This window comes from Hippoglossus hippoglossus, chromosome 22, assembly GCF_009819705.1.
Source record: "Hippoglossus hippoglossus isolate fHipHip1 chromosome 22, fHipHip1.pri, whole genome shotgun sequence".
Lineage (NCBI taxonomy): Eukaryota > Metazoa > Chordata > Actinopteri > Pleuronectiformes > Pleuronectidae > Hippoglossus > Hippoglossus hippoglossus.
In genome coordinates this window covers 9922852-9938695 of record NC_047172.1, presented here as the reverse complement: position 1 = coordinate 9938695, position 15844 = coordinate 9922852, and the positions used below count along the sequence as shown (strand labels likewise).

General features: G+C 44.2%; 1 protein-coding gene across 1 annotated transcript in view; it reads right to left on the bottom strand.

The window, feature by feature from the left end:
* The window catches only part of pacrg (PARK2 co-regulated), a 131195-nt gene that overhangs the window by 100307 nt on the left and 15044 nt on the right, over nucleotides 1-15844 (bottom strand). Inside the window, exon 2 of the mRNA XM_034576947.1 lies at nucleotides 12919-13053. Coding sequence (XP_034432838.1) covers nucleotides 12919-13053 — 135 coding nt within the window. The remainder of the gene's footprint in view (nucleotides 1-12918; nucleotides 13054-15844) is intronic.

Sequence of the window (15844 nt, the reverse complement as noted above, 5' to 3'; positions counted from 1 at the left end):
CTCCATGCCGGGCCTTTATTGAAGACATGTATTGGTTTAGTGAAGGCCAAGGTTCAGGGCAGACTGGGGTTAACTGCCATTCCCTGACAGCACAGATGAGAAAGTGATGTGCCTAGTGGGAGGTCACTGTGTGTCACTCGGACAGCTAACACTGGCTCATTGGGAAACCGGCACGCTCCATTTAACTTCACAGGGCATCCACATCGCACATCTCTCTCTCTCTAACGAACACACACACGCACACACACACATACACAGAAATACACACCCATTGAGGCCTTTGCTCCCCCAGCTTCTCCTGCCTGGCCTTGCAGGGCACCCTGACTCCTGTAGCCTTTGGCTGAGGAAGCCAGAGTCACTGTGCCTCGGGTAATTGAGACAGGTCCTCCCGAGACCAAAGAAACGCTGAATTGTTATCCACTCGTGCATTTAAAGGACCACTTAATCGAGCCCTTGTGTTTCTCTTTTTTATTCTCATCATTCCTTTACTCTTTTTGTGATACTTTTTCCTTCACTCTCTTTTTCCTCTTACATTTGTCTTTGTTAAGGCACAGAGTGGGACAGTGTCTGTATGCTGCTAATTGCCAGTAAGAATGTGATCTAGCAGGTTTTTTTCCTGTCTTCAGACGACAGTCCCCTGGTGCTGAGAAAGCCTCTGGTCCATGGATGTGTGAATGGGTGACAGCAAAGTTAGGGGGAAAAATGCTGATTTGTGGGTGTTTGGAAGAAGATGAAGAAGGGAGGGGGTAGAGATGGAGTGAGGGAGGAGAGGAAAATCCACCACCTCAGCAATTCCGGGGGCCCAGCTGCTCTGAGCTGACAAAGACACCCAGATTGTGGCCAGAGGTTGTCTCAGCGAGGCGAGGTGAGCCAGAGCGCCCGTCATGTAACGGGGCAGATTTAGCAATACTGCTGGGTCGAGTCAAAACGGAGTTGAAGTCGGAGTCACGACACCACGCTGCTCGCCGCTGCTGTCGCTCATCAATCTGAACTCAAATTACTGTATCTTCCCCCTGACACTGACAAATAGGGACTTGTGCCTGTGTCTGTGCGTGTGTGCACTTTTCTTACACACACACGCACACGCACACACACACACACACACACACGCACATGCACAATCCAAAACAAATACGACTATCCTAAAGATGCAAAAAAGGATGAATGAATATGTTGTATTTTCTCTTTATATGGCCCAAGAAGATGAGAAAAAAAACTAAGGTGCTGTTTATCTGCTCCCATGAAATAGGGCAATGACAACGCAGCGTGTTCAACAAACTACCTAACACAAAACAGGGGAAACGGGGGAAGAGTGTCACCTCAGAGACCTCTCTCTTTAATCATGCCCTATTTCTTTCTCTATTTCCGTCTCTCTCTCTCTCTCTCTTTTGCTCTAACGCTCACTATATAATTTTTTTTACTACCATTCTTTTCCTTTCCATTTTTCTCATTTCCCCCAGCTCCACACATGCATACATCCCCCCCCCCCCCTCCCCCCTCCCTCCTTTCTCTCTTATCAGTGACAGGCTGAAAACAGAAGTGAGATAAGGGAACGCCAAAGCCAATACAAGGTGTGGTGGTCGAACACCCAAACAGATTAGTCATTGACACGTCTGTCAGTTAACAATGGCAAACTTGCAGCTCAAACCGGTAAATGGGAACAGAAACAATGAGATGAATTTGTCCTCATAATGCATCGAGGGCCCCGCAGCATTAACGCCGAGATCCAGGCGAGTGCGGTCCGTCCCCCGAGGCGTGGCGGGACAGATTACTAAAGTGGAGCTGCTACTGCATACCTTAATCTGCTGCTGTCAGTCATTAAGAGAGACACACATGCACATATTCACACAAATAAATACGGACTCCAATACTTAAGCTTCTTCACTCCTCTGCTTTCCTTGTCTGGAAAGTGAAAGCCTGCTAGGTTTGTGTGTGCCAACAGATTTTGTGTATCTATTTGAGCCTGACCAATATGGATTTTGGTGGGAAAATGCTGATATCGATGTTGGGGAGTAAAACATTTCTGATACTGATATATTGGAAAATAAACAGTAACTATTTTAAAAAGTTGGAAGTGATTCCTTAGATGTTATAAACCCTGATGAGAAATAAATGTAATTGAGGCTTGATATATTACAGTTTCAAAGAATTTTCTTTTAAATAAAAAAAAAGTTTTCATATCGGCACATATTAGCAAATATAAACTACAATACTAATATGTCTGTGAAAGGCTCATATTGGCCAATCAATACTTTTCTTTTTCTAAACACGATATGGTGAGGAAGATTTACCTCTTTCTACAAATTGCAACATTACTGGGAACTAACTATTATACCTTAGGCCAAATTTTTCTGCAGACATCAAATTGGACAATCTGTTAATGACATAAAGTTTTGTTAAATCTGTACTAATTAAAAACGTTCAAAGTGTTTTGGTATCATAGTTTTTAATTTAACAGACTGTTGGGTAAATGTTGTGCTGTGCTGCAACTGTTAATTGCACAAACTTCAAACTGTGTGTTCACGTAGTTGGTAAAGTCTCATCTGTGGTCAAAAGAGTTGCCGTCTCGGTGTCCTCATTGGGGATGATGTGTTTCAGAGATACTAATAATTGCAGCTATTTTATTATTTATGGATGACACTGAAGTACTCTGCAACCCTTTTCAGTTTGCTGCAATTTGTCATGCTGTTTTTTATTCCCAGTTATTATAGGTGTAACAGAGTTCACAGCATTAGTCAACTGCCCCTATGCTTGTTTTGCCCTCTTTGGAAACGGCACGTGCGAAACATTTAGCTGATCTTTATTTAGCTTATCATCACTGTCTGCCAAGTTTTTTTTGTGGTTCTTGCTTATTGTTTTCCTACAAGCAACCATTTAGGGTATATTAGAGTAATCAAACAAAATGCAGTCTTATAATACAGATAAAAGGGAGCAGTACCACACGAAATCGAGGGGGGGCAGTGTAGCCAATGGTCAAGCGAGACCATCATTGGATACAAGGACACAATTTCAGACTTTGTGAGTTGGTAAGAAAACAACAGGCACAGGGACTAATTCTAACTTTGGCCTTTTTTGTTAACACGTACATTATCCCAACCTCCTTCACTATCGACGTATCCATTGTTGTCAAAAACTGATGACTCTGCATGCGGTCCCCTCTAGTGGATGTAATGCCTAACATCATGCCAACGTGAAGGAAGCATGGAAGTGTGTGGGCAGTGACGTTTACATGGTTTGAAACAGACTTCTCTTTTTGTACTTAAGGCAACATGTTCGAGCCTTCAGTTAAAGTAGACACGGGCCCATTACACATTATTAGCACATGTTCCTTTACGTCAAGCTGTAGACGTATGTGAATTACACGGGAATGATTGAATGTGTATTTGGAGATGAGCCTGTTTATGTACAACTAGATGTAGAACAGATGATGATTTATTATGGTTCACTTCTCTCAGGCATGTGTGTGTGTGTGTGTGTGTACACATGCTTCATTAATAGCAACTACCTTGTACAGGCAGCTTGTGAACCCAGATTTCTTTGTGTGCGCGCTTTGATAAATACAGCTCCCTGGACTTCAGTGGTCTCTCTTTCCCAACAGCCCACCAGAGACAAACACTACAAGTGTATTCTAGTCAGCCACCTGCCACGTTAAGTGGTGCTTCAATCAAGTGAATGGCCATGAGTCCTCCACTCCCTTAAAATGTTGCCATTTAGAATTATTGCTGCCGTTAAGAGAGTGAAGACAAGAGACGAGAATGATGCTGTTCAAAGCTTTTGTCTTCAAACCAGCTAGCACACACATTATATTATTCTATATTTACATTATATGTAAGAGCATGGAGGACAATAAAAGTCCTTTATACTGCAACACTGAAGACTTTGTCTCTTAGTTCCACACAAAGTTGTCCTTTTTCCCGTCTCCAGCTCCCACTGGCTCAATTAAGTATTGATCAGATTTGTGGAACCGAATGTAAATAATTAACAAAAGTGAAGATAGCATCTGCAGCTCTGCAAACAACTTCAATACAGAGGCCTCTGTGTCTCTGATCAATAGGGTGTGGATGGTGTGCACAGCAGCAGCCGCTTTGAGGACCTCTGCAAGGTGGCCCGCCGCAACGGAGAAAATCACATTTTTATCAGACATCGCAGCTGTGTCAGCAAAAAACATCAAGACCACGGTAGCAATCGAGCAGTGGCTGTTTTATTGTAGATACTACAGTCGGGAAAACTATCTCCCTTTGACATTTAGGCGCAATCTAATTAATTCTTTGACGTGGCATACTAATAGGTAAATGAACAGTGAAATTGTTGTTGAAGAACAGGGGTCGAATTGGACTTTTTTTATTCAGACGCTCCACTGAGAATGATGTGCACCGATGAAACTCAGTCATCCTATTACCAGCTCATAGGGAAGTGATGGCCTGGTTGTGTCCAACAAAGCCCAGGTAAGAAAAGATGTAAGATGTGATGAGAGAAATGCACAAAGCTCCTTGGGAAAGGACTGTCTGGAAGAATTAAAAGAGGTTCTCTAGGTAACCCGATTTGAATATGAATACCTTCCACGATCCACATCAAGGGCACTGACGGGGGGCACCTCTACCTCCAACGATCTCCACCAGACGTAATCGTGTGTCTGCATATTTGTGCGTGCATGTGTGTGTGTGTGTGTGTGCGGAGGAGCACAACTGATCACTCTGCGTAGCCATCAGCCACCGCATTATTCCAAGGTACTTTGTACAGTGCATTAATCACTGAAACCCTTGAGCGCTTCCACGGATCCAAATATTCCGACCTTGAGGTTACAAGAAAGACATTAGTCCTGATCCATTCAAAGTATTGGAGACAGGGAGGGGAGCCGAGGGAGGGGACAGAAAAGCTTTCAAGGTAATGAAATCCTGCCATAATTTAAAGGAAAAGACTTGTGGGGACAAGTCTGAGCCTGAGTAAGAAAAAATAAAAAAGATTAAATTGGATTTTCTTTTTTTTTTTTCATTTTCCTCTTTATTTTAAATTAGGCTTAAGTGCATGTGTGGGGGGTAGTTTTTCTTTCTCTCTTTTTTCCTCCAACAAAAGCATGATAACAGCATTAACGTCCAGAATGAATCAAATCATTTCCAAACCAATTAACCTTTGACAGAATGGATGAGTGGACAGGAATGAGAATGGTGTGCAGGGGAGGAGAGAGGAAGGTGGAGGAGAGTGGGCAGCAGCGTGCAGGAAAAAGGGGGTCCGGCTGTCGGGCACATGTCGGGGGTGTAGTGGAGCCTCCAGGGTTGCAGACATCACAATGACAGACCCACATGTGCATGATGCAGCTCACCTTACCAGGAGGTAAGCTGGGCACAGGATGCAGGGAACAGAAGATGCTGAGAAGACACTGCCCACTCAATCTAACCTCCTTCGTCCTCTCTGTGTCTTTCCTGTCCAACCTGACTGATAATAAAAGCAGTCTGCAGTTAACCCCACTTATTGTCTTTGCTGGCTCACTCGCTCCCTCTATTTCTATTCCTCCCTCATTGGCTCGCACACAGCTGCAGCTGGTCCATTAAGTTAATTAAAGGCTCCATTTTGAGCTGGAGCCCGCTAGCGAATACGAGTGCCAATCAATAGATCTCTGGCTTATTTTGTGTGAGGGAGGGGTGACAGCATTGGTGTTGCATTCAGGGACATGATTTGTGGCCTTGGCAGACGAGCCATGTCCCTCTCTGTCTTGTCCTCTGTCTCTGTCTAATTTGGTAGCCCCTTCCACGATCTCCTTCCCCTCTCTTCGTCGTGATGTCATCTATCACTTGACTCTCCCTTCTTTACCCCCAGCAATCCACAGCATTTTTTCCTATCTGCCTACCGGGAGTCTCTACGAGAGGGAGTGAGCATTTGTCTCAGTCCCCTTCTGCACAGGGGAGCCCGCTGTGCAGGGGGCTGCAGCTGGCGTTGGACGCTGGGGTGGGATGTAGTGGAGCTGAGATCAACAGGGTGTCCATGGGGGACGGTGTGAGCTTGGGGATAGAGAGAGTACATAACAGTGGGATAGAGGGAAAGAGTCTCACGATAACAGATCACAGCACAGAGTGAGAAACTCATTTTGCATGTGTCAATAAAAGTGTCAATATAAGCTGTGACACGTTGTATTGAGGAGAGATGATCAAGAGAAGTGGTCAGTTGCCTGTCACAGCAACGGGTGATCGCTTCACAGGAAATGAACGCCAATCCTGGTAATTGGGATCATAAAAGAAATGTAAATTTATACGGCTGTAACTCTATCGAGCCCCTATAGGAGTTAGGTCACTTTCTTCCTTACCCTTCCACAGAACTAAAGAGGTAAACAGTTTCGGAGTCACACTGTAAGCCTTCTTCAGCAATAAAAGCTTCTGCAGTTATCCCCCATTTTCTCCAAAAATCCATTTTTGCAACCGTCTCATACAACAGCAAGAGTGGAAGGCCCACGGGCTAAACAACCATCATCAGTTTCATGTAGAGTTCGTCTGCTATGAATAATGGCTGAGGGCAGCAGGCGGTGCAGCAGCTCAAGATCTGCAGACAAGCTCTCTCTGCTGGATGCCTGCGTTCCAACAGTCCCTCCTTTCCTGCAGTCACACCAGCAGCATGGCAGTGGTGCAACTCATCAGGCTTTCTCCCAGCAGTCATTCGACAATTCTCTCCCTCCAGGGAGGCAGCCCGTACAGGCCTTGATGGTTAGCCAGTGTTGTTTGTTGAACGCCTTTTCCCTCCACCTCCTTTTCTCTACTCCTACTCGTTCTCATCTCTCATTTTCGGCGGGACGGCCCGGTGCTTTTTCCACCTCTCTAATCTAAACCCCTTCTCTCCCTCCTCTCGCTCCTCTCAGGGAAAGCCCAGGGGGGCTTGTTCATATTCTCTCCTCTTATTGTGTTTCATCTTTTTCCTTATGACACAGAACTATCCCCCCGGAGTATCCAGCTTTCAGCCAGGGAGCTGGAGAAAACGCATGGTTAACCCCATTTTATTCTGTCTATTCAAAGGTTCCCTGACAAAGCTCTAGTGCTCACAAGAGATAAGGAATCATTCACACGGAGGAGAAGAGAAGGTATGGTATGCATTCAACACAAGTAGAAGAGAAGGTCATTTTCTGCAGGAGTGTGGCATTCAAAAGGAGCCGTGCATTTCTGAGCAATATGTTGCACCATATTGTGCAGCTTGCAAAACAATGGAGGAGCTCACTCACCGAGGCATTTCAATGAAAGGGCTGTTGAGAAAGTGTCATGCTGTTGTACTTTTCGCTGTTTATTGTACCGTATCTCCTCTTAAAAATAATATTTAGAGATACTGGGTTATTTTAAGCTTCCCCTATTTTTCGATAGAACCTAAGGAGAGAATATTAGCATAATGTTACAGTTAGCTCCTGTCAATCACGCAGTGTGTCTATGATGTTATAATAATTTAGATATGAGACAATAATGCAGCCCTTATTGTGTCATAAAGGTTCTCCATACTGGTGGGCCATTTGCCTACTGCATGACAATTTATTGTTAATTAAATGACAAATTGCATCGCACTCAGCTCTGAACTGACTCCAAAGCAAAATGATGTAGCCGTGTGCCATGTAATATAGCTGTCAAAAGAAGGGGTTATCAACCATAAGGTATGACACACAAAAATGTAAATGGTTAGATGCGGGGGAGAGAAAAATAAGGCTCATCTTCATTTCCGTTTCTGCAATGACCTCATCTCTCTTCACCCCACTCTTTCCGCTCTTGCTCAGTTTAATTCTCGGTCTCTCGATCTTTCACTTTCTCGAATCAAGCGCACACTCCCACTGTGTTCCTCAAGCACATGTGCTCCCTCAGCCTCGGTCACCATAACCACCTCATTTCTCCAGCCCTCCCTCCTCTCCAACCCTCACTCTGCGCGTAATTCAATCATCCCAAGGAGATGGATATCCGTCCCCTAGGATCGCTTACGCTCTCCATTTCCTAAAGCGCTTGATCAGATTAATTGATTGCCCCCCCCCCCTCCCCATCTTTGCTCCCCTCATGCCGACTGAGGCTGGGGGTGGCGGCGGAGGGTGTAGCAGAAATCAGGTTTGCATTGATATTTTTATGAAATGGCTTTTTCCTTCTGCCCCCAGACAGACCCCGTAAAAGGACAAGGGGGAATAGATAAAATACATGAGCCAGGAGGGGGGTGGGGGGTGGGGGGGGTGGAAGCCTGCAGAAACAGACAGGCAGGATTTATAAGAGGACAGAACAACAACCTGGAGCATACAGGACACAGAGCTGAACAGCAGATCAGGGACAAGATAAAAGCAGATAGGCGATCAATGGAATAAAATAAACAAGGCTGTTTAGCCAGTGTATAGTACATGTGAGGTCGTGTGTGTATGTATGTGTGTGTGCGTGTCTGTGTACCATGATGCCTGGCTGGAAGCCTGCAGAGCACAGCAGAGGGTAGAGATGGGAGAGACTAACCAAGCCCCACAGGGAATGCAGGAAGACCTCAACTCATCCATTATAAGTGAGAGCCAAGCGGCTGCCATGTCTCCTGATTGCTGAGTCCCTGTGGACCTCTCTCTCTCTCTCTCTCTCTCTCTCTCTCTCTCTCTCTCTCTCTCTCTCTCTCTCTCTCTCTCTCTCTCTCTCTCTCTCTCTCTCTCTCTCTCTCTCTCTCTCTCTCTCTCTCTCTCTCTCTCTCTCTCTCTCTCTCTCTCTCTCTCTCTCTCTCTCTCTCTCTCTCTCTCTCTCTCTCTCTCTCTCTCTCTCTCCCTCGACTCTCTTTCTCGAACTTTCTCTGTCCCACTCTTTCCCTCTCTCTCTCTTTTGGCACTCGGGTTCATTGTAGATTTCAGTTGTGTTCCAGGCCTTTGGCTTCTACTTTGTGGCAGGGGCCAAATACTCACACAAACATATGTACACCCTTGCACACAGACACGTGCAAGCACACAAACACACAGGCACACAAATACACGCAGAGGAGAGGAACTCACTCGTCTCTCTCTCTCTCTCTCTCTTATCTGTCTGCCGCACATGTTCCCCATACATGTAAAGCTTTTACCTGAGCGCGCCATTACAGCTGAGGCCTTTACCTCTGGAGAGCCAAATTACCTTTCAGATACAACCTTCCCTTTTTCAACTTGCCCTTGACATTTAGTTCACTTGCATTTCCCCAGAACATACAGACCCAAACACCCGATATTAAACCCCTCGCAAACACACTCACATACTCACTAGGTTGTTTGTCCACAGGCTCATAATTCTTTATCGGTTGGACCCCACACATTTTCTAAATGTTCTCCTTGTTCTATAATATCTTCCATCAGGGTGTTTCGTGACTGAAAACTAAGCGGGGTACAGCCCGGGCACATCGCCACCAGCCTGGGGCAGACACCCAGGGAGCCACCCACATCTCCACTCAGTCCACTTACAGTGTTGTTGTTGTTTGGGTCTTTTCATACATGTTTGGACCATTCAAAGTTTAGTTTTTTACAGTTTTTACCGGCTCTGTCTGTACTTTACTGCTCCTCTCTGTGTCTCCATCATTCGCGCTGGGCACTGCCAACTGAATCGAGCCAAACCGAGCAGGCCCCGCCATCTCCTCCGGCTCTCCATACATTGTCTAAGTTTACACATGGGTCCGATGACACTGCTTGTGTGTGTGTGTGTGTGTGTGTGTGGGGGGGGGGGGGGGGGGGGGGGGGAATCCTGTCTATGGTCAAACAACTCAAACACACAGCTTGGGTATACTGTAACCATGGAGTGTTCATACATGGCAATAACAAGTAAAGCTCACTAGAAATGTGATTTCGTAAGAAAGGAAGAGAATAAATCATAATATTCTATTTAAAATTAAATTAAAATAAAATAAAACCCCAATATGCAATATTTTGGATTTAATTTATTTAAACTGCTAAGTGTTAAATGATCTGGTTAACACCTTCTGAGAATCCACGACACACTTTGCAAGTTGTGTTCAAGCCAACTCCCAGCGTGAAATGGTGTTGACTTTTATTTACTGAGGAAATGTTCAAGAAAGCATTTAGCAGGCCAAGGAGACGGGTTGACATTTTTCAGGAGTTTGTTGGTGTAATGGTTCTGTTAAATGTGTTAATAATAAAGGTGTCTATCACAGCCCACTTGTACTCAACAAAATCAGCTGAAAATAAGTATGTTTTTTTGTTTTTTTAAATAGGGGTTGAGGGTATAAACAGTAGCCTAAAGAAAGTAATAATACATTGTTCACCAGTGAAACACCCTGACAGCTCTTAAATGGCAATGACGTAACTACACCAGAGAGAGGCAGCAATGCATGAACCCATGTCTCTTCTGTCAGAATGAAGACGAAGATTTGCCTCGTCATTGTCATCAGCCTGCATCAGAGATTTGTCTGGAAAATATGCAAACCCACGCTGCTTTGTTGAGAAATGAAGAAACGGCTGAAAAAGACACGCACAATGAAAAGGAGGAGGTAGAAAAGACCTGTGTAATTTCCATTCCATGTACATTGTTAAACAAGCATAAGACGATAATCTGCAAATCATGTCCGACGACAGACTATACCATAATATATACTGTTACTGTCAGATAGATTTTAGGCTATACCACCCAGCCCTCCTCCAGTGCTCTCTGTGTGTGTTCAGTATTCTAAGCAGAGATGGTACAAATACGACAGACACATCCCTGACAACATCCAATAGTGATGCAAAGTTTCCTCAGAGGTGTGACATATCACCGGAAAAAATCTTGGCGTTACTATGGTATGGGAGGGGACATGTTAAAAACATGCAGCACAGGATGAATCCAGTTCAGAGAAAGACTGCTGCTGCTGCTCCCTGCTGCTCGGAGGGGGAGTGACCATGTCAGTGGAAAGAGGCAGAAAGGAGCAATGTGCACCTGTACAGAGGAGGTGCGGATATTGATTGGACAGACTTGTTTGGTTGAATATTCAGCCTGTTTGTTTATTTCATGGTCAATTTGAGAGGTGAGCTGCATCGGCTGTTTGCTGCTGCACAGAGGTAAACATGGGCACACAGCATCTTTGTAGGAGGGAAGCCGAACCCCCTGACCTGAACACACACACACACACTCATCAATGCAGTCGGTCAAACTGCACATGCATCACATACACACATGTGGGCACACTAATACGCTGTATGCTTGAGTACTCAGCCCACAAAATAAATCAACACACCATTTATTTTTCTTTCCGAGAGAAACTCTCTCTCTCTCTCTCTCTCTCTCTCTCTCTTTCTTACTTTCCCCAGACTTTTTATTTGCCAGGGGCCTGAGCTCTCAGACTGGGATTGATCCTGAGCTGCCGTCTTGAACCATGTGCCCTGAGGGCAGCTCAGTGCAAACACGCAGCAACCCCTCTCCACTTACTCCAATCATGGTTACACTCTCTGTTACATTACACCCACATATACAACTGCACCAAAGAGGAGTGTACCTAGTGCCGAGCATCTCTACCTGGGTTGTTTTAAACAAATGCTGAGGAAGACTAAATTTAAGAAAAAGGGACAAAATGGAACAAATAAATATGTAGCTCATTAATTAATGCTTCATAGAAAACACTCCAGAATACTTGTTCGCAATCAAAGAGCAAATCTTATGAGCCACAGCTGACTTTTGCCAAGCATTTTAAAATTGACTAGAGCGTGCGTATGAGTATTGGGGGGAAATCAATAAGCATAACAGCCACACTGGATATGACAGCAACAATTTCATACACCAGATCCTGTTTGCTGAGTGCTTTTTTCATGGGCAGAGCACAAAGGAAATCCATTATTTTCTTGCAAACGCAAAGATTCATTTGAACATTTTACATAAATAATTCATACAAAAGAGAGATGCTTTTACAGTGTTTTCACCTGGAGACAGACAGCTAACTACCGAGGAGCTCGCTCACCCATCCAGCCTTCCCTCTCTCTTTGAAGTTGGAAAAAGGTAGGAAAGAGGCATAATTTGTTTTATTCATTTATCATTGCTTACTATGAATAAATGTCATTAAGACTGGTTGCTGCACAGTGGGTGTGAAGTTATGGAATAGCTGGCAGCACAGTGGGGGCTGAAATAAAGCAATAGAGTGATTAGAACGATGCGTCCTTCCCACAAACACTGTGGCAGTCAGGAGCCTAATGGTTCCGTGCAGGCATGTGTGTTGAAATACACACACATGTAATACACACTAAGTTGGCCCGAAACACTTCAGCCACTGACATAGGAAAACACTTCCAAAATCAAAATGCTTTGTGTTTTTATTGTTATCATAATTATTAATATTATTCTTGCAAAATATTCCATGAAATAATTAATACTAATCCAACAATGCCCACCATGCATCAGACAAGCACATTTACTCTCAATGATACTGTTACAGCCACAAGTGAACACAGCTAACAAGTTTTAACGATGCTATAAGATGTGAAAAAAGTCGAACATCTGGAATAATTTTTACATTTATGAAGATGGCCCCCCAAAAAGTCAAGTGCAACAGGAAACTGGCAAATCTACAATGACTTTGGCAAATTATACACATGCAGGTGGCACTAACCATCTGCATTCTGTATCACCACCTGGCAAAACCGCCCTTAGAATAGCAATCCACCAAGGGTCCAAACACACCTGGCTTTTAAAGGTAGAGGGAGATGGCACTCTGAGTGGTTTATTGCATGTTTTGCCATAAACACAACCATGACTAATTATAAGGAATAACTCTCTTAAACCATGTGCCTGGCAGAGCAACATTCTTCTCCACCGCTAAAGTAAGTGGATCTGGACACGTTGTGAGTGCACTTGCATCATGATCTCAGAACATGTGCTTAAATTGTTAAAATAGAGCTCCCCTGACAGCAAATAATTGACAACAGTATTGACAAACAGGACAATCTTGTCAATACCATGTTTAAACAGTCCTTAGCCAATCCTTACCAAAGCGCAGCGCCCCTACCTTCCATGCAATGTGGTTTCCTTTGGCATCATGCTCCAGTGCCATTGGAAACTCTCCACGCTCATAGAACTTGCGAAAGGTGGTTGGTTTGGAGGGGCGTTCCCGAAAAGCCCCCGCGGCCGGAGGACCCACCACCTGGTCAGAAACAAGAGGGGAAATCAGAATGAAGAGAGAGGTGAAAAATAGTGAAACAAAGAGAATTAGAAATACACGGCGAGTAAGAAAGTTGTCTTATGAAATCAGAATTGACTTTGTTTTCGCCTGCAAGAATAGAATCACTCCCACCGCCTTTCCTTAAAAGTAATTCAGGGAGACACATGTGCCTGCTTCTCTGCTCCTCTCAGGAAGGCAAAACACAGATAGTGTGCACTTGTGTGTGCATGTGTGTGTGTGTGTGCATTGGCCCTGTAGCCCGAGGCACTGCCTGAGGCATTGTTAGGATCATCTTTTCTCTGCCACCATGTTGGATATGTGCTATTACTGTGCCACGGAAAAGCCAATGGGACTTCTATCACATCAGCCACAGTGTCTCCTACTACTGTTGTGGGGGTCATTGAAGGCAGAACCCATACAAAAGGTGGAAGCAAATACAGCGCAGTGGAGTGGAAAAGAGAGGAAGGGAAGATTTTATTCTTATTTAATACCATCTACAGGACAAACAAACTGGTGTTACTAATCAATCACATAAAAAAGCTACATACAGAGGCCCCTGATAGAGCCAATTACCTCAAAATACAAAGAAAGAAATGCTCATTATCCAGCATCAAAATGACCAGAGTGCAGACACTGGTTGTATTGTTCAAGAGGGGGCTACTCATGCTCTGGAGGAATTTGGATTGATTTGATTGAGAACATTACAGCTTTGCAAACAGCATGTTTTAGTGGATAAATGACAGAATGTTGGAGGCAATCGTTTCCCTGTCCGTGTCCCTCGTGTGAATCCCCCGCCATCTGTGCTGCACTGCTACATGACTGGCAGATGTGTTGCTGTCATTAATCCTCAGATTACCGCCCACTGAGAAGCAGAATTTTTGCCACAGCAGCCCACAGGCAGAGCAAAGTGGGACTTGGATGTGTTATCTTTGGCAGGACTGCCTAAGATTGGTGTGCAACTTGAGAGAGAAGTGGTTTTAGTCTATTACTGTGATTATTTCTAGCCAACGGTTGTTTTCGATTTTCACATTACATCATTTACTAGTGTTGCCTGTTTGTTGCATAATTCAAGAACTAAATAGAAAAGCTTAGAATCACAAATGCAGCTTGGTAAAAGTGCCACAGAGGAATGATGTAACATGGATCAGAGTTTAAGTTGCATGCGTGAGGTGGCACAGCTACATGGTGCCAGCACATCTCGGCTCAGGAGGAATCAGAAGAGGGGGGGAACTATGATGAGGTGCCCTGTGTGAGTGTCTCTGAGCCCTCACTGCATTTAAACAGCATTAATGCGCCGTGGGATTGTAGCGCAGTCATTTCAAATGAATTCATTTGGAGCATTTGTTTACCGTGCCAGGGAATTCTGAATGATATTATGCTGAATTAAATAGGCATAGGTTTGTATACCTGCAGGAGGAAGACTACACAAACAAAAACTGCCTGTGACTAACAATGCATGAGAAACACTGAAAAATGGCACTTTGTGTTATCGCTTACTGTGCTTGCAGCATAAAAGAAATCCTTCACAACAAATAATACAGAGATGCCTCCTATCGTCTTTTGAGCCGTGTCTTTTATTTTACTCTACAATGGTGTGTCTAATCATCAACAATAGTACAACATTTTTTTTTGTGTAATCCTGTGAGATTGCTCCTGTTTGTATTAGGTTTCAATCAATTAGTCAATAATTGCTTGAACTGTTTAACCTATCATCATTGTGAACAGTTTCATGTTAGATTGCCTCATTAGAATTGTTTTTCTGTCACATCAAGAGCAAAGGACACAGAAAGTTAATATGAGAATGCAATTCCTTTGGTTGTTTCATTTAGACGCAGCGTAAATCACTATAATCTGTTTGTCTTCCTTCTTTTCTCTGTCTGTCTTTGTTCATTTCCTTCACTGCAGGAGTTGTTTTGCAGACCTAGCAGTGGAAATAGGAAGCTGTAAAGCTTGCAAGATCAGTGCTGCTCCAGCCTGCAGGAGTGACAAAGCCCTCATATCCAGGTAGCTACGACGGCAGTTGAGCCACGCTGCACACGGAGGCTAAAAATAGCTCCGACTGGGCAGCGAGGAGAGAATGAACGCAGACTGCATTGACTGGCTGAGCAGCTTTTATGGTCAGGAATGATGACGCTGCAGTCAATTCCATGGCCTGTGTTCATGGCTGAGGTGTTGCATGCTTCACAGCCATTTCCCCTTTTTTCCCCTCGTGTTATGATCACTTGCACACCGACAGCCAGTGAGATACACTGACATGCACGCTCAATGGCATATTTTCTTGTGGCTCAGCTCACCTTAGCAAAAGCCAAACACAAAAGCCCTTTCGTCTGCCACTGATGTAAGCTGCCGTGCGCCATTCCAATGAGCGCCCTGCTCTCGTTTAGCCATTCATGACATTCGGGTCTGGAGCTTGCATGCTGAGAGGAAAACCACTATCACTGAATCCCAAAGCAATAGCTATACTCACTTAGCAAGATGCAGATTCGTTTTTGTTTGTTTTCGGTCTTCTCTTTTGTTCCCTTCTGAGGAGCGAAATAAAGTTATGAACAGGACACAACAAGCATTTTAAGAAACACATCGTGTCCATTTCATGAGAAACAACGTTCCTAAATTCAGTTTTGTATGAGTGAGCAGGGATTGCTGTTTTGCAAGGGTTTTGCAAATGCTGCTGATTTTGTTGTACTACATCACTTCATTTTTAGCTCTGCATGTATCCCAAACAAATTTGAATAATTGAATGGTTCTCCTATCTTACCCTGCTCTTCATGCATTT